Genomic DNA, 23,512 nt, shown 5'->3' with positions numbered 1-23,512 from the left:
GTCTGGAGGATGGGGCAGTGAACAGGAGAGAAAATGTCTGTGCCGTCATGAAACCTAAGGAGAAAGACAAGTGTAATCTATAAGCAAGCTGTAGTCCTGTTACAAGGAACAGACACTCAATTAGTGCAAGAGTGTAAAAGACTACAGGGAGGATGGGTTATTTTATGTAGGATTTGAGAGCATAATTGTCTTCATTGAGAACACAATTGTCCTTGTTGAGAAGGTATCTCTTGAGATAAGAGCGGAAGAGTGACACCAACATCTGAAGGCCGAACATTCTGGATAGGATGGGGGGGGGAGCCAGTGCAAATACCCTGAGGCACTCGCATATTTATAACGCATAAAAAAACACAAAGACGCTGTGCCTGGAGCAGAGTAGCCAAGTATGCTGGTTAGTTTCCGTTAACTGACACAAGTTAGATTCATCTCAACTGAGGAATTGCCTAGATCAGTTTGGCCTGTGGCCATGTCTGTGGGGCGTTTTTTGTAGGAGGGTCTAGCCTACTGTTGGTGGAGTCATCCCTAGAATGGGAGCCCTGGACTATATAAGAGATGTAGCTGAGCAACTCAGTAGAAGCAAACCATTAAGCCAATTGGTCCTCCATGGTCTCTGCTTCTCTTGCCTCCAGGTTCCTGCCTTGAGTTCCTGTCTTGACTTCTCATGATGATGGATTGTAACCTGAAAGACCAAGTTCCTTTTTCTTTCCCATTTTATCACAGCAACAGAAAGCCAACTAGGGCACCAGGTTAGCACACCAACTCTAGAACTGGCAGGGGCATGTTCATATAATACTCCCCATTGTTGGTGTCTTGAGGACATCTTTCACCTTGAGCAGTTTAGAGTCCTTTGGGAGATGTTAAGTATGGAAATCACATAGCATTTGCCCTTGACACGGTCCCTTTGGATGCTCTCTCTGGGACCTGCTGATTGGACTGGATGCAAGGCAGGAGAAAAGGAGGTCTTTATATCTCCCCAGTTTGACTGGAGACTTAAGGACAAAGGATACCTACTGTGCTTGTTTAAATTCTTTGTAGAAGAAAAAAGGAAACATTCACTCACAGTAAATAAGTAACTACTTCCAGAATGAAAATTCATTCGTACATCAGAAAGTGGTAACTTAGGATGCCTAAACTCGGAATTATTTACAAAAATAGACACTATTTCTCATATTTCAGAAATAGTAATACAATTAGATTACTTTCCCATTGTGAAACTTTTAAAGTTAAACAGAAAGAAAAAAGCTCTTAAATGTCTTGGGGGCAGAGCGTAATAAGGCTACAAGCAGGCCTTTTGCCTGCTGATCAGATGTCCCACCTGGCATGTAATATTGCCACATTCAAAAATTATTTTTTTAAAACAAAAATATTACAACATGTATGGTTCATAGAGAAAATAGTAAAATGAATTTGAATGATGACAGTTGAGATTATGCTATACTTAGGGTTTTAAAACAGAAAAAAAGGCCCAGCAATACCCATGATTGTTTTTCTTATTTATACCACACAAGTCTCCATTACATGAGAAAATTATGAAGGTGAATGTTAAAATCTAAGATACGGATGGATTTGGGGAGATCTAGGCTGTGTGCCTGGGTCTCATTCTGAAGAGTGGGGAGTCCTGATGATTTCAAGGTGACCTTTACATAGTGACACAAATTATGAGTTGTCTATGGACTGAATCTTCCTCCTTAGTTCTTTCCTGGCAATTGTAACTAGCCTTAGAGACTCCTTCAGGCCCTTCCCTCTTTCCATATCTATCCACCTATCTATCCATCAGTCCCTCTTTCCATATCTATCCATCTAAACCAAGTGAGTATCCCGACAGTAGAGAGGGCAAAGGGAAAGGGGTAGGGGGGGTACTGGAGAGAGAGAGCAGCAGGGTTCGAGTAAAAATTCCAAGGACCCATTCAAAAAGATTGGAAACAAAGAGAATTTTGCTGAGCAGTGAAAAGAAAGACCCGGGGAACTGGTGGAGAGATTCTTAGGCTCCTACAGCTTCCTAATGTCCCAGAAAACTGATGAACACTTTTCTCTTTCATGTCTTTCTAACCTTTGAAGAATCAGTGGCAAGGACCTGAAGAGTTCATAGGTATCAGCAATCACAGACCCTTTGTGATTCTGTGAACCCGGCAGAGTACAAGGACCAACAGAAGCCGCGTTCCTCTGAGCCCAGTATGTTAAAAGAGCTAGACTTCAGCCATGGTCTTTCAATGTCACAGGTGGCGAGACTGTTCCCTTTAGGTCAAGGCCTCCAAATTCCTTCGCGTTTCTCCAACTTAGGAGGAGGCAGTGAAAGCCACAGGCAAACAGGAGAGGAGGGGCTGCTGAATTTGGTCCTGGCCATTGCTTTCAAATCTGGGCTATTCCAGCATCTCTCTGTGCTGTTACTTAAGCACAAAGATTATCAATCATTTGCTTCCCTAGTTCTGCCAGAAGGGTCGCCAGGCACACAACGCAGACCTGCCAGCGGTAGGGGGCCTTATCTCTCTATCAACCCACCCACCCATTCACCCACCCAGCCATCCACCCACCCTCCGCCAAGCCCTTCCTCCTGCTTAGCTCAGTTTGGTTCTCCAGGCCTAACAGCGGCGCGGGCGGGGCGCGGGAGCACGGTCTGACCAGCGCCAGGCACAGGGCCTGTGCTTCCGAGGGGCTGCAGGGTCGGGAGACCGGGGACACCCAGGGGTGTGGCGGCGGCGGAGCCGAGCCCGTCCGAGCCGGCACCTTCGGGCATCCCTGTCCCACGTGACCGTCGCCTCCTCCCTCCCCCTAGTCGCGCGCACGGGCCGGGCGTCTCGACTCCCGCGCGCGCTCGACTGGTCCCAGTCTCCGGGAGGAGAAGCGGAGGAGGGAGCGAGCGAGCGAGCGAAGCGGCCCGGGGGAGCGGGAGCGAGCGGCGGCTGCCGGGGCCGCCTGTGCACCGCGGCGAGGGTGGCGGTGGCCTGAGCAGCGCGAGTGTGATGAGGCTGCCCTGCCTCGCTGCTCCGCTCGCCGCCAGCTGACAGCGCCTGCCCGCAGCACGCCCGGAGGGGAGCCGCGGGGCCGTGACCTTGGCCGAGGAGGTAAACGGAGGGGGCAGAAGGGGAGGAGGCGGCGCCACCCGGAGTCCCTGGGACCCCTCGGCCCGCACCCAGCTCTCATCCTACTCCGGCGGGAGCCACGATCCCCCAGAGCCGCGCGCCGGGCCGGGCTGGGGCGCTGCGCACGTCGCGGTCCACGGTGCTGAAACTGCTGCCCGGTGCCGCCGGTGCCTTGGTGCGGGGCAAGGCTGCCTGCCTGCCTGCCATTTGCTGCCGCTGAGAGCGAGGGCCAAGCAGGATGAGCTGGGACTCAGCTTTTTCTGCGCTCCTGGCTGATCGCTCCAGGCTTGTGCAGTTAGCTTGCTCTCCGCGGTGTGCCAGGTGATTTGCTCAAGGCTCTTCTCACCAGCCTCCGGTTGCCTGAACCTAATTCGGATGCTTTCTTCCAAAGATCAGTAAGGATTAGGTTCAGACTTAGTGCTCCGAGTGAGGTGGGAGCAGCAGAGGAGCCATGGGCTGGCTGTGAAGACAGGTGAAAGTGGAGAAGCCTCTGCCCAGGCTGTGTGGGGGACCCGAGGAATCGAGAGGAGACTGTGCAGGAGAACACTTGTGGGGAAGGGGCCTCTGATGTGCCTGTCATGGGAAACTACTGGGCTACTGGGAGAAAGTGGGCTGCCGTGGGTGTTGGCTTTCCGCCCTTTGGGGAGGACCACATCAAGTGGTGCTGCAAGCATCCCAGAGAGCTGTCGGTACTAGAGAAGTGCAAACCACGGGTTTTAAGTGAGTACTTAACACTTTCTAAAAGAGTGTCCATAAAATGAAGCTCACAGAAACCTTAGCCAGATGACTGTTTCTCACTGGAAGGCTGTCCGTTAAAATTCCCCGGGGCTGCTACAGCTGTAAACGCCTTCCTTTTCCTTTCCTTTTCTTTCTTCTATTTTTTCTTTCTTTTTAAGTCTATGTCCCGTGTCCTTCCAGTCAGCCCGGGATGGGAGAATTCTCCCCGTGGATTGGGTACTGTGGACATGAAGATGAGTCAGGGGAGTCTGTTCTCTTGAGGACTCCCACCAGGATCTCACTGGAGCCTCTGATCCTTTGTAGGGCGGACTGATTATCCTCGCAAAGGAGGGACCAAGTTCTGGGTGAAATGGCTCAGGGGAATAATTATGGACAGACCAGCAACGGGGTGGCAGATGAATCACCGAACATGCTGGTATACAGAAAGGTAAGAATTCTGCACTTCCCTCAGAAAAGGGAACCTTCAGCTTTCTTCTTTCCTTCTTCCTTCCTTCCTTCCTTCCTTCCTTCCTTCCTTCCTTCTTTCCTTCCTCCTTTTTTTTCCTTTCTATGTCCTTTGTTTGAATCAGAGTATTTATCAATTTTGTGAATTCCCGGATCATCAATGATTATGTACTATACTAGAAGACGGTTGGATGTTTCCAAGTGACAAGAAGTAGATGAGACCTGGCATATTCCTTGCTAATTGTTAGCGTCACCCGTCCTTATCAATCACTGCACGTTTAACCATTCAATGAGTTTTGTTTGCTCCCCCTGATTTAATAGCACCCCTTGTAATTTCCAGAGGCTTTTCCTAGTACCCCTTCCAAACATTTAGATTATAATAATTTCTCAAGTGTACCATACTTTGGAAATAAAGCAAGACCACGTTGCAGATGTGTGGCAAGAATGATTATATTCGTGGATGTATATGCTTTCATGAGTTTACTCATTCACAACTAAATGACTCTAGTTCTGTTGGTCTTAACCTAATTTTGTACTTTGTATTGTTTCTGGTGTTTTTATCTATAGCATCTATACTCTAGGGTCATATGTCCATGGGATAGATCTGTGTAATCCAGATTCCCCCTTCCACAAACATCTCTGAGAGATTTCTGCCATGTTTTTGGCATCAAACTTCTAGGTATCGAGCTACAGACATATTTGGGTTTCGCTTGGGTTTTAGAGTGGTTGCTTAGGTAACTTCAAGATGGCAATAATCAACAAGCTTACTAAAATTAAGGATGCAGTGTTCTTTATGTAAGTTCTGCGTTGCTTTTTCCTCTTGTAGTTTTTAACTGGGATTATTTTCTTAAGTGTGTTGCCTGGGGTGTGTATCAGCTTAGGTTTCTTTAGCTGACAATGACAACTGGAAATCACACACTGAAGTCAAGAATGTCTATAAGGGTTTTGATAGCAGGAGCCCCCTGAATCCAGGATGAGATTGTGAATTGATTGTGCATGCAGAAGAAAGACTGTGTGCTGCCTTAGCCTATGCAGAATTCCAACGTTTACTTCTGTGGCCCAGAGAAGGTAAAAGGTAGTGAGGAACGGGCTGGAGGGAATATCAGTATTGCTCTAAGAGCAGACACATAGAGCCCAGACACAATGCCAGCTCCTCATCATGTAGTCTGTGGACAGTGCTATTCCATAGACTTGTAAAGGCAGTCAGATGTGTCTGAGACACCACATTGATGAAGAGGTAGAAAAACAAGAGACTAGGTGACTGTTTCACTATTTTTATCCAAATAGATGCATTGAGATTCTTACGTATTTGAACCTAAGTCATTACTATTCTATTCTGACACTGAGTGCAGTAACTGGGTGTGAGAAGATTTTAAATAGAGAGTTGGTCTAGAGAAGAAGATTATGCTGGTGGCATCTAGGTGCTTGAAAGTAAATGGCAACATTTTCTTTTACTTGGAATGACTTTGAATGTTGTAACATGCAAGATGTGAGGATTTGAAAATCTATTCTAGGAGTATATGCAGTGCACTTTTTCAAGGGGAAATTAATGAGAGTAAGCTATGTTTGTTAAGTAACACCGCTGCCTTATTTTCCTGTTTGCCTATAAACAACTGACAGGTGACTTTGATATCATTATTTAATTATTTGTTGTTCTCAAGTCTCAAATTACTAATTTTGAATTGACTTTATAAGTTCACAGTCTCAAGTTGCTATTAGTTTTAAATTAAGCGTATAGGCTTCATGGAGATTTCATGGAGAGAATCTAACTGTTTTGTCCCTTTGAGACGTGGTCTCACTATGTAGCCCTGGCTGGCCTTGAACTTGCAGCAACCTTCCTGAGTCTGCCTCTGCATAACATTTTAATTCTTTAAAAACAGCATTATTTCACTTAATGTTCTGGGAAAAATTGCCAGATGAAATGTGATTGATAAACAAAGCTAAGTTCAGTAAATCTTACTTACTCATGATGTCTAGCCATGGATTTAAAGTCTGTCTGAATTGTCTGAACATGTGTGTGTGTATGTAAGTTTCGTTGTGACATAAGTAATAATTTTAAACAATGCCGGCTATGTCATAAACACTTGGAATCATTATCATTCGCTAGTCATTGTGTAAAATGGTCTATGTGTATACACACACAGAACGGGACTTCATGGCTTTTCTGTTGTTTTACCTTGGCACCATATCTTCTGTGGGCTTACACTTGATAACTTCTCTGTGGAGGCCATTTTTTTTATATGACTAGCACAGTAATTGAAGAGGTGTGTAGGGCCAATCTGTATTAGGAAGTTTCAACAGCTCCCCCTTCATGAAGAACTAGGCTCTCGTTACAGTGCTAATTAATACGGAAGTCAACCAAAGGTTCAGCCAAGACCTTTAGTCCTAACAGGGCATTGCTCAAGAACGGCTGAGAGAGTAGAGGGAGAGAAATTGCTGTTTTATTGACTGATGCCAATTTTCCACTTCTCCTTCACTGCTGAAGTGCAATTCTTGAACGTGTGATCTGAAGTGGCCAGATTCGTGGCATTTTCCCTCTCTTCCTGCCTGCAACCATCATAATGCTCTCTGCTCAGACACTTGAGACAGATGTGTGTTGTTTCCACTCTGTCTTCATGGGTTATAGACGACGTCCTAGAAACACCCTGGGGAGGACTGCAGCACTGTAAATGGTTACCAGTGTAGAACACATGGGAATGCTGCCCTGTGCGAATTTCTTGTTTGCTGTCTCTCTCCATTGTGATTCTCTAATACAGATCATAGGAGTTTGACAAATAATGAAAAGTACAGTCATCTTTTCCCATCTAAAAATCTAGTGTGTGTGTGTGTGTGTGTGTGTGTGTGTGTGTGTGACCAGAGATCAACCACAGGTGTCTTTCCTCAGGAGCCTTCCACTTTGTTCTTTGAGACAGAATCTTTCACTGACCTGGAACTTGACAATTAGGCCAGACCGGCTAGCTGGTAAACCCCAGGGAACCACCAGCCTCCTCTACCTTACCAACATTGAGATTATGAACTTGTCAACATGTCTGTCTCTTTTTGTGGGTGCTGGGGATTGAACTCAAGTCCTCATGCTTGAGTAGCAAGCACTTTACCCACTGAGCTGTCTCTTCGGTCCCTTCACAGTGTGACAGAAGACAGTCTTCAGCACGTCAAGCTGTGATTGCCAGGCTGTGTAAATGTTACCGTTCTAAAGGCTTTAGGGCACGGCAATGCTACCTAGTGATCACAGTTGGTATGGAAAAGTCAGTCTGACTTGTCTGCAAGTAGACTTTAGCTTAATAGAAAGGGTCTCTAGAGTTTATTTGATGTTTGAGATCCACTTTAAATGTTGTTATGGATGAAATATTTGCCTTATCAATTCTTGGCTTTATAATGTTGCCTTTTCATAACCAGGAAATTAAATTAGAGTGATAATGTTGTCTGATATATTTGAGGACATTTTTAAAAGTTGCAAAATGATGAGGGTTGAACGCTTTTATTTCTGAAGCTGTCTGTGCTCTCCTCAGATGGGTGCTAACTAGATTGGAGCTGTAAGTAATCAATTCCCTTGAGATGGAGCCAGACCAGTTTCTTCAAACATTTGTAGAGGTGGCAATGTTGTCAGAAATTGAGTTTCGTTCTGGGCTAGTGATTTGTAAACACTGTTTTCAGTTTTGATCATCTCTGAGAGAAACCGCTACTGTGACCAGTACTGTTTGCAAAAGATGGCCGAGCTGGATCCCAGAGTGCAGGTTGACGCTGTCCAAACATGGTGTCTGGCCAGCATGTTGCTCACTAGCCAGCATGCATTACTCCTTTCCTGCAAACATGGTGTCTGGCCAGCATGTTGCTCACTAGCCAGCATGCATTACTCCTTTCCTGCAAGTGACACTCCTGCGTTGGAAAAACAAAATGCTAGGGCACCTTGGGGCCAATATTTCAGATTTGTTGTAATGCTGGCACCTCACTCGCAAGAATGCTCAACCTATCCAATAATTTCTGATATTACTGCAGTCACCATTTATGCTCCAGCTGTCAGAAAAGAAAAGGAAAGTCTTTTCCTCCTTCGTTGTCTTGCTGGACGGTGCCTGGCTTTGGAGATAGCAAACCTATCAAGTTCACCATGCCTCTCTCCTTGGTCCTCTGCCAGTCACGCCTTCATTCCACTCTCTCCTCCTCTCTTCAGCTTCTATGTAATAGTTTGCCTCCCACTTGTGTCTTTTTGCTTTTCTGTGTGAAACAAAATCAAAGGGAAAAGTACAAAACTCACTAATATGCTGTTTGTCTTCGTTCTAAGAGAGGACGCAATGTCTTTGATAACTCACAGTATCTGTTGGGGACGATAGCTGGTCCCATCCTTGCCTGGGTACCTACTGTATACAGGTGCTCAACATGACACAATACTGTGGCTGTGGCAGCAGATCAGTATTTAAGGGTAGGAATATTCCAGTCTTTATGAACATTATGGGACAGCTGGCCTTTCTTACCTGAAGGCACAGTGACTACCAGCCTGCCATTTGGAAGGTTGTCTCTGCTGGCTAGCTTCACCTCAGTGTATTTGGAAGCTACATCTGATGTCCCTCTTTCTTGGGACAGTTGACACTCTTTTGAGACAGGGAGGGGTTCTATTTCTTCTAGGGTTATTGGACCACAGACAGGGTCAGTCTCTCAGCCTTGAGTTGCTGCTGTGATTTGCTTCAGCTCAGTGCATTTATCATCACAAGCTTGTTAGTCTCATCACCTTAGAGGCTGCTGCTGTCTCCAGCTCCACTTCCACTGTTAAAAACAATCTGCTGGGTTTTAATGTTAGTTCTCTTGATCTGCCTGGGTTTAGTATATGTCAGGAGAGGGGGTAGTATTTGTGGGTGACCACAAGCGAGAGGTATGTTAGAAAAGGAAGGTGTGTGTAAATAAAGACAAAGGTCCGGGGCCTTTAAGCCTCCAATTTTGAAGGTAAGGATACAGATGGGAGGCAGACAAGAATTTTCATCACATTTCTGGAACATTCTGCAGTGGTGCATCTTATCTAATGAGATGTCAGGAAAGTGCCTTTCTGGACCAGGAGATGTTGTCTACAGTAATGACAGCCAGACCTCTCTGTCCCTCTCCAGTGGCACAAATCATGGCGGGTTCCATGAAACAGGACAGGGTCCTCCTCAGCATGTCTTCTGGGGGAGGTGGAAGCGTTTTATCGGTGACACTTTCGTGATGAATTCTGGCTAATAATTACTGAGTTCAGAGCAGGAAGGGCTTCCTGGTGGAGCTCTTTGCTGGCCCAGGCTGTTTGTGGGATTGACCCGAGGATCTGTGGCTTGGATTTTACCTCCTTCACTTTCCATCTCCAGTGTCTCTGAATTGAATTGATCAGAGGAAAATGCAGATCCACCAAAGGGAGCTGTCCAGGGATTTTATTGCCTTCTAATAGCTTTGTGGTTCCCCCGAGTGATGGGAAGCTGGGTATTTTTAGGTGGTGTGGGTGACGGAATATGATCACTGCGGAGAAAACGGAAATACCTCCCATCGAGACAGTTTAGTGACCTAATAGTGTTCAGTTCTCCTTGAGAACAGACCTGCAGCCAACAAGCAAATGGAGGCTCCTCACTTTGTAGCGCCGGCAAGGCTTCTGAATGTCAGGGCCACAAAGACGTCTATCCCACACAGCATCAATCTAATTATAAAATAATTGTAAACGGCAAAGTGGGTGCTCACCCGGTTCCTAAGGGGGCGGATGGAAGACCTGGTTTCTTTATGCCGTTTCCTCAAGGCAACGTGGGAATTCTACTTGCTTTCATTTTGATTCCTTTTGCATTATGCCTAGCTCCATTAACAAAATTCTGAGAATAGCAGAACTCTGATAGACATGGACTTGTCTCCAGCATCACTGAAACTGCCCTCCCGCTCTGGCTAGAAAGGACCTTGTCTGAGAGGCCTGTGTAGAAGGACCACCTGATCGTCTGTCTTTTGGAAAGTGTCTAGGAAAATGGTAGCCATTAGCTATGTTCTTATGAATAAATTCAGGGATCTTTTTGAAACAATGTGTCTATTTATATACGTTATCTAAATGGCTATTTTGTTTGCATGTATGTCTGCAAACCAGAAGAGGGAATTGGATCCCATTGGGACTACAGTTACACACTGTTGTGAACTGCCACATTGGTCCTGAGAATTGAACTTAGGACCTCTAGAAGAGTAGCCGATATCCTTAATCGCTGAGCCATCCCTCCAGTCCCAATTAGATCTTATTCTTATTCTATTTTTATGGCTAGCCAAATTAGGATATGTTCTCTGGTACTGGAAAGTCTTAGCCTTAAAGCTCAGCTGGACTCTGGTTTAGTTGTGTGCCAAGAAGTTAGGATCCTAACTCCTTTCACTTTGGTTTTCTTATTGACACAGTGAGAAAATATAAATAAATTAAAAGGTTTCCCTCCTGGGATTGTTCAGTGAGACAGCCTAGGGGAAGTGTCTTGGGTAGCACCTAATGTGTATCATGTCTTTAATAAATGTTTATTGATTTTAGTAGTAATATCACTATTTATTTGACAAAAATTATTGAACACTTTTGTATGTGTCAGGCCAGTTAGACTAAATTGGTGGGTTTTTTTTTTGTTTTTGTTTTTGTTTTCTGAAGAGGAAAAAGAGGGAACATTTTCTTCGCTTTCATCGTATCTTACAATTATATAAACAGGCAAGCTGTATAGGATGCTTTGAAGATATCATCTTCATGACACAGTGTCTGGTCTCGGAGGGTTTAGATGGCCACTTTATACTTGTTAGCAAATTCTTCTTAAGTTGTATGTATCTTTGTGTCTAACTTTATATATGTGTGCATAACTGTGTATGTTGTGTGTATAACTTTATGCATAACTGTGCATATATGTGTGTATAACTTTATGTGTGACTGTGCGTGTATCTGCATAGTTCCATGACATTTTATAAACCAAATAAAGCATAGGATTGCGGCATTTCAGAGGTGATGAGGAGGTCGGACTTTATCTATTTGCTTATTTTGTGCATTGGGAAGTTTTGAAGTGATATTATTTTTCTAAATCACATAACGATGTTGGGTGTCTGTCTTCCTAAGTCTGCTCTAAATTATCGACGTATGCGTGATGCATAGCTGATAACTGTAATGTCTTTTTAGCTAGCAAGTGACCCACCTCCTGCTGCTCCAGCATGGACTACGGAAGGGTCCCTATTCACCACTCTATGCAGAGTTAGTGTGTTGGTTTTGATCACTGTTAGCTCTTGGGTTCCCAGCAGTAATTGGACGGGGAGTTTGTTTTATCTATTTGACCAGTAGATTTGTGCTTATCCGATCCTGTGTGAAGATTCTGGGCTGATAGGGACCCAGGATACGATACCATGTGGCAGTGTGGATAACAGACCTTTCCCTAATGCTGAGGAGACATCATAGACATACTGTTAGGTCTTGGGGTAACTTGCCACACTGGGTATCTGGACATTTTGCATTGTGGTCAGCAATACTGAAGGCTGAATGCATGTTAAATCATGTTTGGTTTAAATTAATTTAGATTTAAGTGTTCATGTGTCTGGTGATTGTTAGATTAGAGAAGATAGCGTGGAGACACAGAATGAAAAGCTTTGAAAAATCTGTGTCACATGCGAAGGAAAGAAATAAAATGATGTGTTACATTTTATCTAACATGTGCAAGAAGAATAAATGCCTTTAAAGAAAAACCATGATGTTGACTAATCTGTCCCTGTGGCTAGGGGCCATTTAGTAGATCACCAGTTCCCATTTTTAGTCATTGCTAGGAGGTTCTAAAGAACAATGTGTGTCCACATGACCTTGGTTAGTCCCACAAAGCTCTCAGTGCCAGCCACTCTGGTTCAGCAGAAAGCGTTTGTCTAGTCCAGAGGTGTGTAGAGAACACGTACTACATGTGTGCGTATGTGCCGCCCTGGGAGGTGGAACCCAATCACCTACATCAGGCCAGTGCTCTGCCACCCAGTGACGTCCCCTGCCATCATTAGAAATGTACCTATCCATGTTTCTCACGTTTAGCCTTTCTGGAAGCTTCCTCTCCTCAGGAAATCAATATCTTTTGTCAGCTGTCATAACTTTACTTACATTTAGGACTTTTTTTTTTTTACTAGTTAGCAGTTACCACATGTCATATCATTTACATACATAATTTACATACATAATTTGTGAGAATTTACATACAATAATATTCCGAGAAATAAGGAACTATTTTGGTTATTAGTGTCTTTGGGGGGTACAGGTGTAGCAGGATAGCTGGACTGTCCCCATGGGCCATACTGTCCATCTTCTTGCATTACTCTCCTAGATGCTGCAATTGCCATAACTAACACATAGCCTATTTCCCTAATAAGAGATCTGGACACACACACACACACACACACACACACACACACACACACACACACACACATCTACATCTATATCCTGTGAATGCCCAAGGTCACTGAGAAACTAGTGGCAATGCTGAGAGCTCTGTAAAGATGGAGACACCTCTGTTTCTGCTCTGTGTGCCAGCCTTTTGATCAATGAGATAGAATAGGTATCTCTGAATGTCGGATGTGTAAGTGCATGAATTAGTACATAAAATGTGAAATCAGGCTCTAGGTAAATTAGTGGAGGGAGAAGACATTGGAATCACAGTTCTCATCAGACGTGCAGTCAGCCTCCCCACATACGGAGTATGTGTGTGGTGAGACTTTTGAACAATGCAATTGTTTTCTGAGCCGCCGGTGACTTATTTTACAGCGATGAAACATAGATCTCAGTCTATTCTCAATAGGCCAATGAATGGCAAGAAAATGGAAGCACTGGCCAGATGAAAAGTTACTTATTTTTTGGTCATCTGGTTTCTCAATAAATATATATACACCTCTGTCCCCAGTCTGCAATTCTGGGTGCCTAGCAGAGCACCCAAATTGCACAGCTCTTGACTGTAAGGGCAGAGAGAAATGAACTGAATTAAGAGAATGTTGAAAACCCCAGCCCTTCATTGAGATGCACGAGGCACAAGTGTGTGGCTTCTCCCTTACAAAGCTAAACTTTGCTTTTCAGACCCAACCGTTCCCCCCTCCCCCCTGCCCACCCAGGTCCAGCCATCCTAATCCTGATAGCTCAGGAGTTAGGAGTGTCTTTAAATTAGCAACATTATAGAAGCCATTGCTCTTGCACCTAGAGAATTAGCTTCAGTGTTTGCAGACTGCTGAAGCGCGAATAGACTTGCTATGGATTAAATTGCTTTCCTCTTGGAGTGGGTTTGCTCATCTGTAAAGTGGAGATAAGAATAATCGGTGTTGTCAGGATTACATGGATGTACATGTTAAAATTTGAGCATGGTGGCTCATGCCTGTAATCCCAGCACTCAGGGAGCTGAGGGAGGAACATGGCTACAAGTTTGAGGCTATCATGAGCTGTGTGACTAGTTCCTGGTCAGTCAAGATGGCAGGAAAAAAAAATGACATCTTGAAATTGGCAGGCAAATGGATGAATCTAGAAAACATCATATTGAGTGAGGTAATCCAGACCCAGAAAGACAATTATCATATGTACTCACTCATAAGTGGTTTTTAGACAAAAAAGCAAAGAAAACCAGAGAACCTAGACAACAATGAGGACCCTAAGAGAAACATACATGGATCCAATCTCCATGGGAAGTAGAAAAAGACAAGATCTCCTAAGTAAATTGGGAGCATGGGGACCATGGGAGAGGGCTGAAGCGAAGGGAAGAGTAAGAGAGGGGAGCAGAGAAAAGTGTAGAGCTCAATAAAATCAATAAAAAGAGACCATAGATTATAGCTCGATTTACTCATTGAACGCACATGTTGAGCTTGGATGAGGAAAATTCTTCAGTGTATGTAACTATTAATTTTATAATACATAAAAAGTACTTAGATTTTTTTTTTTTACAAATGGAAGTGGTGGCATTTAAAGAGCATTTTTTTTTCTTCAAGATTTCTCATACATATTTTAGGATTCGCTGCTTCCACAAGCTTACCATCCTCTGAGCCTCAAGAACAGTGGCTCTCAGCCTTTACTAATGCTGTGACCTTTAATGCAGTTCCTTATGTTGTGGTGACCACTTCCCACCCATTATAAAATCATTCATGTGTTTCCAAAGACTGTCACGCATGCATCACAGTTTCTTCCTTTTAAAGACCAAATACTATTGCTTTGAAGTTGTCTTCAACATTTTGCTTCCTTCTTCACCCAGGAGTCCTTGGGTTTTCTCTGTCTTTGGCTGTTCTAAAAGGTACAGCAACAGACGTGAATGCCCAGAAATTTCCAAAAGTCTCTGCTTTCAATTCTTGTGGCGTGCTCCTGGAAGCAGGATTACTGGCCAGCAGGGCGATTGCCTTTTTCATCCCCATAGGCAGCCCACAAAGGTTCTGTTTGCTCCATATTCTTGCCTACACTTGTCAATATTCATTCAAATAGGTGTGGAGTAGTAGCTCACTGGGGCTTTGATTTGCATCTCCCTGAAGATGGGCATCTTTTCCTACATTATTTCTGGAGAGTCTCTGAGTTTTATTAAAATACTAGTTAAATTGTTCTTACTTGACCAGGGGTTAGCATAGAGAATTATGACTACTTAGATTTCTGCCTAACTGAGGTTTTGTTTAACCAAGATTAGAATTACTCAGCTAGGCTTTTATTGGAGAAGAAGTCATTAAAAGCTTTGTGTGTGTGTGTGTATAATTATGTATATTTGTGTTTTGTCTACATGTATGTGTGTTCACAGTGTGTATGACTGGTGTCTGTGGACATCAGAGGAGGCCATTGGATCCTCTGGAACTAGAGTTATGTGTGGTTGTGAGCTGCCACATGGGTGCTGGGAACCAAACTTAGGTCCTCTGCAAGGGCAGTTCTCTTAACTGCTGAGCCATTGCTTCAGTCCCTCTTTCTAATTTTAAAGTTGCTTTGAATTTACCCATTAGCTTAGCATCCACTGAGGAAGGGTGAATGCTCATCTATAGGCCACTTTGTAACGTCACTAGCAATTGAAGTATGTTATCGGAGAATTCTTTCTTTGGGTGGCACCTGCCATTTCCTAGTATTTCCAACATGTATCGAAACCTCTGTTGTGCCGCTGTGCATAGGACGGCACATGTTGGGTTTCTGAATGGGAGAGCATTTTCACTTCCTGCTGTTCTGATGCTCTGGCCTTCTGTGGCTGCTTTGGATGAAGTGGTGAGATGCTGTTGTTTCTAGTTGACTCATGAGGGCAGGACAAGAGTTACCATGTCTTGTCTGCTGTGGATGGTACGGATTTGCCATCAGCTAGTTCTGTGATTGAGTCAAGTTACTGAATGTCTCCAAGGCTTAGTTTCCTTACGTAAGGACTGAACTCATAACAAAATCTGCCTTAGAGAGCTACCAGGTTAGTGAGCAAAGACTTAGCATGATGCCTTGAAGCACGATGAATAAAAACTCAGGGTCAGAAATTGGGGTTCAACCCAAAGATCCGAAAAGCAAAACAGCCAGCCACTGACTGACTCTTACCTCAGCCTCAGTCTGAAATGGTGATCCTGCCTCCCAGAATCTCAGAAGGAGACTGCCTCTCTGAGAGCTGTTTCCTCCCATTTTATAATCCTCTTTGGGCTGGGATTAAAGGAGTGCACGACCATCATTAAAGACATGCACCGCCCAGTTTCTATGGCAACTAGTGTGTCTACTGGGATTAAAGGTGTGTGTTACCATAACTGGGTCTGTAAGGCTGACCAGTGGGACTGTTTTACTCTCAGATCTTCAGGCAGTCTTTATTTATTAAAATATAATTGGAATGCCACTACAGTGCCTGGTGTGGGTTCTGTGTCAGGCTAGCCACTGTCCTCGGCTGCCGGTTACTCTTGGTCCTGGCTTTCTTTCATCTTCCTTTCTTCTCTCTCTCTCTCTCTCTCTCTCTCTCTCGCTCTCTCGCTCTCTCGCTCTCTCGCTCTCTTCTTTCTAAATTCCTCTTTTTTTGTATTTCTTTATCATTTTTCCATCTTATTAGTTAAAAAACCAAAACGGCATGTGAAACTTCATTTAGCTGTTACATGGAGCATTTCATGTTGTGCAAATATATGATAAATTGTTTATGAAGTCCCACATCTCAAGACCTGGCTCTGGGTGCAGCTACTCTTTTGTATTAGGAGAAAAATTGCATAATATATAATAAAGGAAAAGGAATTTATTCATAATTTTGGCTAAACCTTGGGAGGAAGATAGTTACACATAGCTGTATTAAAAACTATAGAAAATATGAAACAAAAGTCAGGAAATATTCAGGTGTAGATTTAATTCTAGGATCCAGCCACCAGAAACAGAAGAGGGTTATTTTCCAGGTAAAGAGGATCAGGTCTTTGGGGGTGTGCATCAGTGTTCTCATCATGGTATTTCTGTAGAGATCCCATTTCCTGAAGACCCTTCTACATGGTCTCATCTCATTATCTTATGAAGATCTGTGAGCTTGCTACAGATGATTTCCACTTCACAGGTAACTTTCATGGGGGCTAAGTGACCTACCTAAAGCATGGTCAGAGGTAAGGACCTGGAATTCCCAGTCCTTCATGGACTCCTTGGACCAGTCAATTGTTTTTTCTCTGAACCTCAGCGGGAATCAGATTAAAAGTTTCTGCTTCTTCGTGATGCTGCAAGGATCAAATATGACAGCATAAAGCTGAGATTCTGGGTGATTATGGCATACATCAGTGAGATGGCTCTAGGGGAGCATCTCAGGGGTTTGGTTTCAGGGTGTAAGGTCAGGTTAACACAACAGCTGGTACCCTCCAAATGCTGGATAAACTCAAATTTTCAAACTAGACAGTGCTGCCAATCAGAGCACCCGAGTTAAGGCAGGGTATGCCAGCCCTATTCCTGTGAAGAGAGCTTTTATCTCCTCACAAAGCAAAGATCTCCCCTTTGCTTTCTGCTTATGCTGCTGTATGTTGAATCCAGGATCCGTGACATGCTAGACAAGCACTCTGCCACTGAGCCACACCCTTGCCCTCCTCTCTTGCCTCTGTCGGGAGCATCCCTCTGCCCTGCACAAGGCCCTTCATCCTTTTCACTTCCCTGCAGCCTCACCTTCCATTTCTCCAAGTGCTTTTATTTTTAAATTTTAATTTTTGCAGTTTTATCTCAGCGTTTCGATTATCTCTTCTTTATTACCCTTTTATCCTTTAGCTTTAGGGGTTTACTTAGAAAGCTCGATAATGGACCCTTTTGAGTGATGGCGGCTGTGAGGCTTAATCAGTAAACATTGTAATAGCGCATTGAAAAACACCTGTTATTCATCCTAAACCCATGAAATAGCTACTTGGTGTGTCCTTGAATGAGGCAAGCAACCCGTATTTCTCAAAGTGTTTTGTGATACAGACTAGCCAGGCTCTCAGGATTATTGCAAGGAAGAGAGGCACATTTGAGTTAAACCAGCATTGTTATTGTTCATTCTCCCAGCAAAGGGAGCTATCAAGAAAGGGTCTCCTTTAATTGCAAGGACCGGTCTTACAAAGGCACTTATTTGCTTTGCAACGTTTCCTTGAACTAATGTAAAGCGTGTATTGTATGACTTCTTACTGTAGATGATTTGGGTTGAGGACTGGGATGGGTCAAAAGCAGCAGCAATTGTGTTGGCGGCAGCTTGTCATGGACGAGCTTTATCTATGGCCTTAAATATCCTTGATATTCTTGTCATGAAAGTTTGTTTGCAGCTAATTAATTTACTCCCTCCATATTGATTTGTGTGACTCAAAGCCCACTGCCACCACAGAGCACGGCTGTAAATCACTTGGTCCTGGGTCTTTCTTTTCTTCTTCTGTAGTCACGGCACTCTCCAGTTTCATCTAAGCATGTGGCGACCATAACACATATTACCTCTCCCAGGCTTCTGAGCAACGAGGCAGGGGCGTATTATATGTTCTGGTCAATGGGATAGGAGTAGATAAGATGCAATACTGGAGAAGTGAGCACTTAACCAGAGGGGACAGTGAGAGAGGCCTCTCATGGGTCCATAGTTAGACCACCTCAAAAAGGCCAATCAAAATACAACAAGCCAACAAAGGAAGCAATAAAGAAAAAAAGAGATTAAGAAAAGAAAAGGAACCTCCCTCTGCCTTTCTCTTCTTCCTTCTGATTCCCCTTTGTCCCTATGTTCTCTCTCCTGTCCCTTTCCTCTCCTCCCCTATTCCTGCAGGAGGTGAAGGCCAAGAAATAATGGGGTCTGGACAACAAGGAGAATTAACTTGGTCTTTGCTGATTCCAGGCTCTTTACGGACTAGACTTGCCCGTGAACGTGTTGGAGAGAACTTACATCTTCTTTGAGAGAACGCATTTTGTTTTTCTGTCATTTTCAACTAGGCTGCATTCTAATCGATTTAAGAACTATGCCTTTAGAGAACTGCAGATAATAACAGGCCTCAAGTTCTGGTTAACATATTAAATATATTTAGTTTTAAGACCAATCTGTTTGCTCTCTCGGGATAAATCTAGTTTCATTTAAACAATTCATTTGAAAGACTCCAATTAAATGAATTATGCATTTGATTTGATTCAATTTAACTTAACAAATATTTATTGGATAGTTATTATATGCAAGGCAATTTCCTTGAAGTGTCAGGGGATAACACACCAGAGATGATGATAATGCGTTGTTGGTCAGAGTACCACTCTGTCATTCCGTCCCAAGGTAGGAGAGGAAACAGTCTGTCTCTGTCTGTCTCTCTCTTACACACACAGAAACACATGGACACATACATACAAGTACACATGTACACACAGAGACTCGCGTGCACATCCACATAAACTCATACAGTAATACTCTCATAAAACTGTTGGGGTAATTACAGTTTCAAATTTTTCATCTGAAATCTAAGTTATGGAAAGGTTATTATTGCTCATATCCCAAAATAAATGGAAATAAAGTTTTTGTGACTGATTTTATTACTCGTTGAGTAAACATAATAAAACCCTTTTTAAAAATTGTACTGGTTTCTTTCCCTCTTTTCTCTTTATATTTTGGTTTTCTGAGATAGGGTCTCCCTAGGTAGGTTAATCTGTTCTAGCTCTTGATTTCTCCACCTTCTGCCTCCCTAGTGTTTAGATCTTGGGGTGGGGGGGCGGGGCACAAAACCTGCAAACATCTCGTTAGTATTATAATTAGAATGTGTGTGTGTGTGTGTGTGTGTGTGTGTGTCTGAGGCTCCGTTAGCAACTGCCCAAATTGGACATTTTAAATTACGGTGATGAGGACCAAGATGGACTTTAACAAAGAGAGTCACACAATTCCAGTTCTTAGCACTTTTGTCTATAAAATATATCAGCATAACAAAGGAAAGAGAATCGTTCTTACAGCGGCATAAATACGTGTGCTCCTTTTAGAAGATTCCACGTTCTGAAAAAAAATCACACGCTAAAAATAACTGGCATTTTGCGATAACTGGAAGTAGAATAGATCACTCAAAACATTTACATCACTCGGAACATAAAGCATCAACCAAAACAGTAGCTGTCTTATTAGACAGCCGAACACAGCTATGAAAAACTGTTACCTTCCCTAGAAATGAGGAAACAACGCAGTAAATACAAGCTTCCCCTTCAAGAAGCAAAGGGCAGCCTGATGGAAGAGTTCTAGAAATGTAACCAAAGAGACATTTTCATCTACCGCAGCTTAGAAAAAGGTTCCCCAAAGCCCCAAGCGGAACAGGTTTGCTTGAGTCTGTGACCTGTTGGAATCTTTAAGATGAGGAACTTCTTTGGTCACTGAGAACATATCCTTGAAAGACATATTTGTCCGCTGGCCCTATTCTCTTTCCCTTTGTTCATAATGATGCCGTTAGGTAAGCAGACTTCTCTTAGCACAGTTTACTGTCTTGCCACAAGCTCCAAAATAGGGTACTCAACAACTACAGACAAAAACTTCTGAGACTGGGAGCCAAACTAAGCCTGCCGTCTTTCTGTGTTGCTTACGTCGGGCACAGTGTGACAGTGACAGAGAGCTGACTAACACAGCCCTGGAATCTGCAGACAGAGGGCCTCAGGTTTAGCAGGAAATGCTTCTGAGTCCCAGCATTGGATGTGGGGCTTGCACACATCCTTCACCCACACTCTCGTTTGGAGCACTTTCCGTTTCCTGCTCTCAAGGACAGTCAGAAAATGCTGCGGAGAATATGAACATCCTTCCACTCTGTCATCCGAAAGCCAAAAGCAGCCTACCGTGACCCAACAACTCCTGTGCGGGTCACCTCGCTTTACGTATTGCACGGATCTTACATCATCTCACGTGGTCATCACAGAGGGAGGGGCTCATGAGCACAGTGAGGAGCAGTCTTATTTTACATATAAATTTTATATAGTATATTGTTATAATTATGTTTTGTTATGTGTGATTTACATCTTTCCATTCATCACTTAAACCTTGTCATAGGTGTGCATAGGAAAAAACAAACCTCCATACCAAGATGGCTCAAGCAACCACTAGGGATTGAGATGTCTTCCCTGTGGGTAAGGGGAACATGTGCAATCAATATTTTTCGAGTCTTTTCTGAGCTGTTAGTCATACTAGGCAGGAGGAAGGATGTAACATACACAGGCCCTCCAGGGTTGTCTCTTCCACTTGGGTGTGTGCTTAGATGCTGTTCTTGGGCACACATGATGTAATGCATTTATAAATACTGTGCGACTTTGAGATTTCTGTGCTGGACTGTGGCCATTCCCTGACTTAGCAATTGTTTGTGGGCTGATTTTGGTCTCAACAACTACTCTGTGTAATTTCTTCTTGTTGAACTCGGAAGACCTGTAGCAAGAATTCTAGTTGGTCTTAATAAAACCTGGAGTCAGATATAGGGGTTAATGCTGAAGATCAGAGAAGCAGAGAGGCCAGCAACTAGAGAGTTCTTTTATCTCTACCGATGCTCAGACGGAAGGGGTGAGCCTGTCCTCAGACTGCCTCTTCAGACTCCATCTGTCTACTTCAAACTTCAGACTGCAACTGTCTCTCCCGAACCTCAGACTGACTGTCTCCATCAAACCAGACTGTCTCTTTCTGCCTTATATTCCTCTCTCTGCCCAGTGATATCACTCCTGTGTCCACCTCCCTAGTGCTGGGATTAAAAGCATGGGATCCCAAGTGCTGGGATCACCTTTGTGTGAGTTCTATTTCTCTTTTAGACAGATTCAATCTTGTGTAGCCCAGGATAGCCTTGAACTAATAGAAATCCCTCTGCCTCTCTCTCCCAAGTCCTGGGATTAAAGGTGTGTGCCACCACTCACTGGCATCTAGTGGCTTAGCTCTGCACTCTGATCTTCAGGCAAACTTTATTTGTTAAGACATAAACAAAATACCACTATAAAGATCTGCTTAGTCATGGCCAGAAACAAAGTGAGTATTTTTTTTTTTAACAGGATAATAGAAAGAGCTGCAGAGGTGGAACAGAGAAAGGTGGACAAAGTGAGGTGATGTTTCAAGAATCTACGACACATCACATTTTATTTTGCTTGGTTTTCCCAATAGTCTGATAAGATAGGCAACATTAACCCATTGCACAGTCAAGAACATGCCCAGTGAGTTGAAAGAGTGTGCTCGAAATCACAGGCACTAAACAGCGCTGTCAGGACTGGCACTCAAGCCTGTCTGACTCTGTTGTGTCTCTACCCTTCCCCAGTTCAGAGGCTGAAGCCTGAAGCTGAATGGTTTGCAGTTAGTTGGTTTGTCACCTTTTTGTGACCTGGGATGTGCTCTGAAACCCTCGGAGGCTCCTATTCGGCACATATTGAGGTGGTGGGAATATTCTCCTTCATAGGGTCGTGAGTTACTCACGACATTTCGTAAGGAAGCCCCGGGCGAATGTTAAAACATGCACGCCTTCTCCTTCCTTAAAACTTCCAGCTTTTTACATTAGAAGTGATTGAGAAATGTCAGTGACGTTAGGATTACAGGTTGAGGCTTTATGAAATCCTAAGAATTAAAAAGAGAAAGAGAGAGGTTGGGTTGTGGGAGAGGAGCAAGGCTGTTTGATTGCAAAGCAAACTGCACCTGGGCATTAAAAAATGGCAAGGCGGGTGCGCTGATGACAGCTGCAGACCTTGAGCAAATCGTCCCCCAAAACTGAACAGGTGGTACCCATTCAAGCTTGTCTAGATATTTCTGCAAAAGCAATACTTTTGCCTGGATGCTTATGTTTTCGAGATCAACCTTCTAGCTTCCAATTTCTCTCTTTCCTCTACACACGGACTTCCTATGATAGAATATATAAGGCAATTAGGAGCATGTGGTAGGAGCAGGCACTCTTCTGTAGGAAAAGGGAGCTACGTGTTATCAGCGTGATACTCAGGGCAGCTTAGGGCTAAATGCTAAATGCGAGCCCATGAAGCCTCTAGGAAATTGGACACATTCTGGGTTTTTTTTTTCCTTATCTCACCTGGATCAAGTTCTAAAGATAATCTAATGTTTTCTCAAAACATTTCAATCTCTCTACTCCTGCTTAAGTTTGGCAACACCAGAGCTGTCTAGACAAAGTGTTTTGGGATAAGAATCTTGCTAGTATCTAAAATATGTTGACAAAGATGTTGGATGATAAAAGCCAAAAGCATAAGAAAGAAAAGCAGCAATGCTTGACTCTAATAATGACTGTAAAGTATTTGGTTACCATCTACACACTTGATTTGGAAAGATACACCAACTGGCAGACAGACCGACACAGACCGACCAACTGACAGATAACAGACAGACAGAGACACACACACACACCCAGTTATGTTACACCAGAGCTAGCTGAGTGAGATAGGTGTGTGCATCTTTTTCCGTGTCCGCAGCTCTGCAGTCACTGATACAGAAACAGAAATCAGTCACAGCGGAGTGGAACTCCATCAGGGGAACTGTGCAGTGACATAAACCGTAGCCGTCCCACATTCCCTGCACCCCCATACTACTTCGTGAACACTGGCACACCACTGTATGCAGATGGATGTACTTAGTAACTTTGTTTGTGTTCCTTCCAAGCAAGGTCTCTTTGCAATTTATCTTTGCCTCTTGGCTGACTGAGCAGAAATTTAGTAAACATCTGATATTAAAGAACATATATATGAAGGGAGGGCTAGAAATGTGGCTATGGATTTACAGTAGATACAATGCATTTATTAGCTGATATTTTATTAATAAGGAGTTCTGCAAACCCAGACAGAATGCCAGTGCTTCAGTTTGTCGTGAACTTGTTGAGTTAATAGAAACCGTATTTGTCCTAATTCCTGGAGCACTGGACGTCCACTTCACCCCCTCAGTGAGAGAATT

The 23,512-nt window shown here is 43.7% G+C and overlaps 1 protein-coding gene across 4 annotated transcripts in view; it reads left to right on the top strand.

The window, feature by feature from the left end:
• Positions 1 to 2,914: 2,914 nt before the first annotated feature.
• The window catches only part of Rgs7 (regulator of G protein signaling 7), a 357,666-nt gene continuing 337,068 nt past the window's right edge, over positions 2,915 to 23,512 (top strand). Inside the window, exons 1-2 of one of the 4 annotated variants that reach the window (XM_075989209.1) lie at positions 2,915 to 3,062; positions 4,122 to 4,245. In XM_075989209.1, coding sequence (XP_075845324.1) covers positions 4,168 to 4,245 — 78 coding nt within the window. In that variant the 5' untranslated portion in view covers positions 2,915 to 3,062; positions 4,122 to 4,167. The remainder of the gene's footprint in view (positions 3,063 to 4,121; positions 4,246 to 23,512) is intronic. The other 3 variants (XM_075989210.1, XM_075989208.1, XM_075989211.1) reach the window with 3 other exon arrangements.

This window comes from Microtus pennsylvanicus, chromosome 10, assembly GCF_037038515.1.
Source record: "Microtus pennsylvanicus isolate mMicPen1 chromosome 10, mMicPen1.hap1, whole genome shotgun sequence".
NCBI classification, from domain to species: Eukaryota; Metazoa; Chordata; class Mammalia; order Rodentia; family Cricetidae; genus Microtus; species Microtus pennsylvanicus.
The sequence above is the reverse complement of the archived record's forward strand: the minus strand, read 5'-3'. Positions and strand labels throughout refer to the sequence as shown.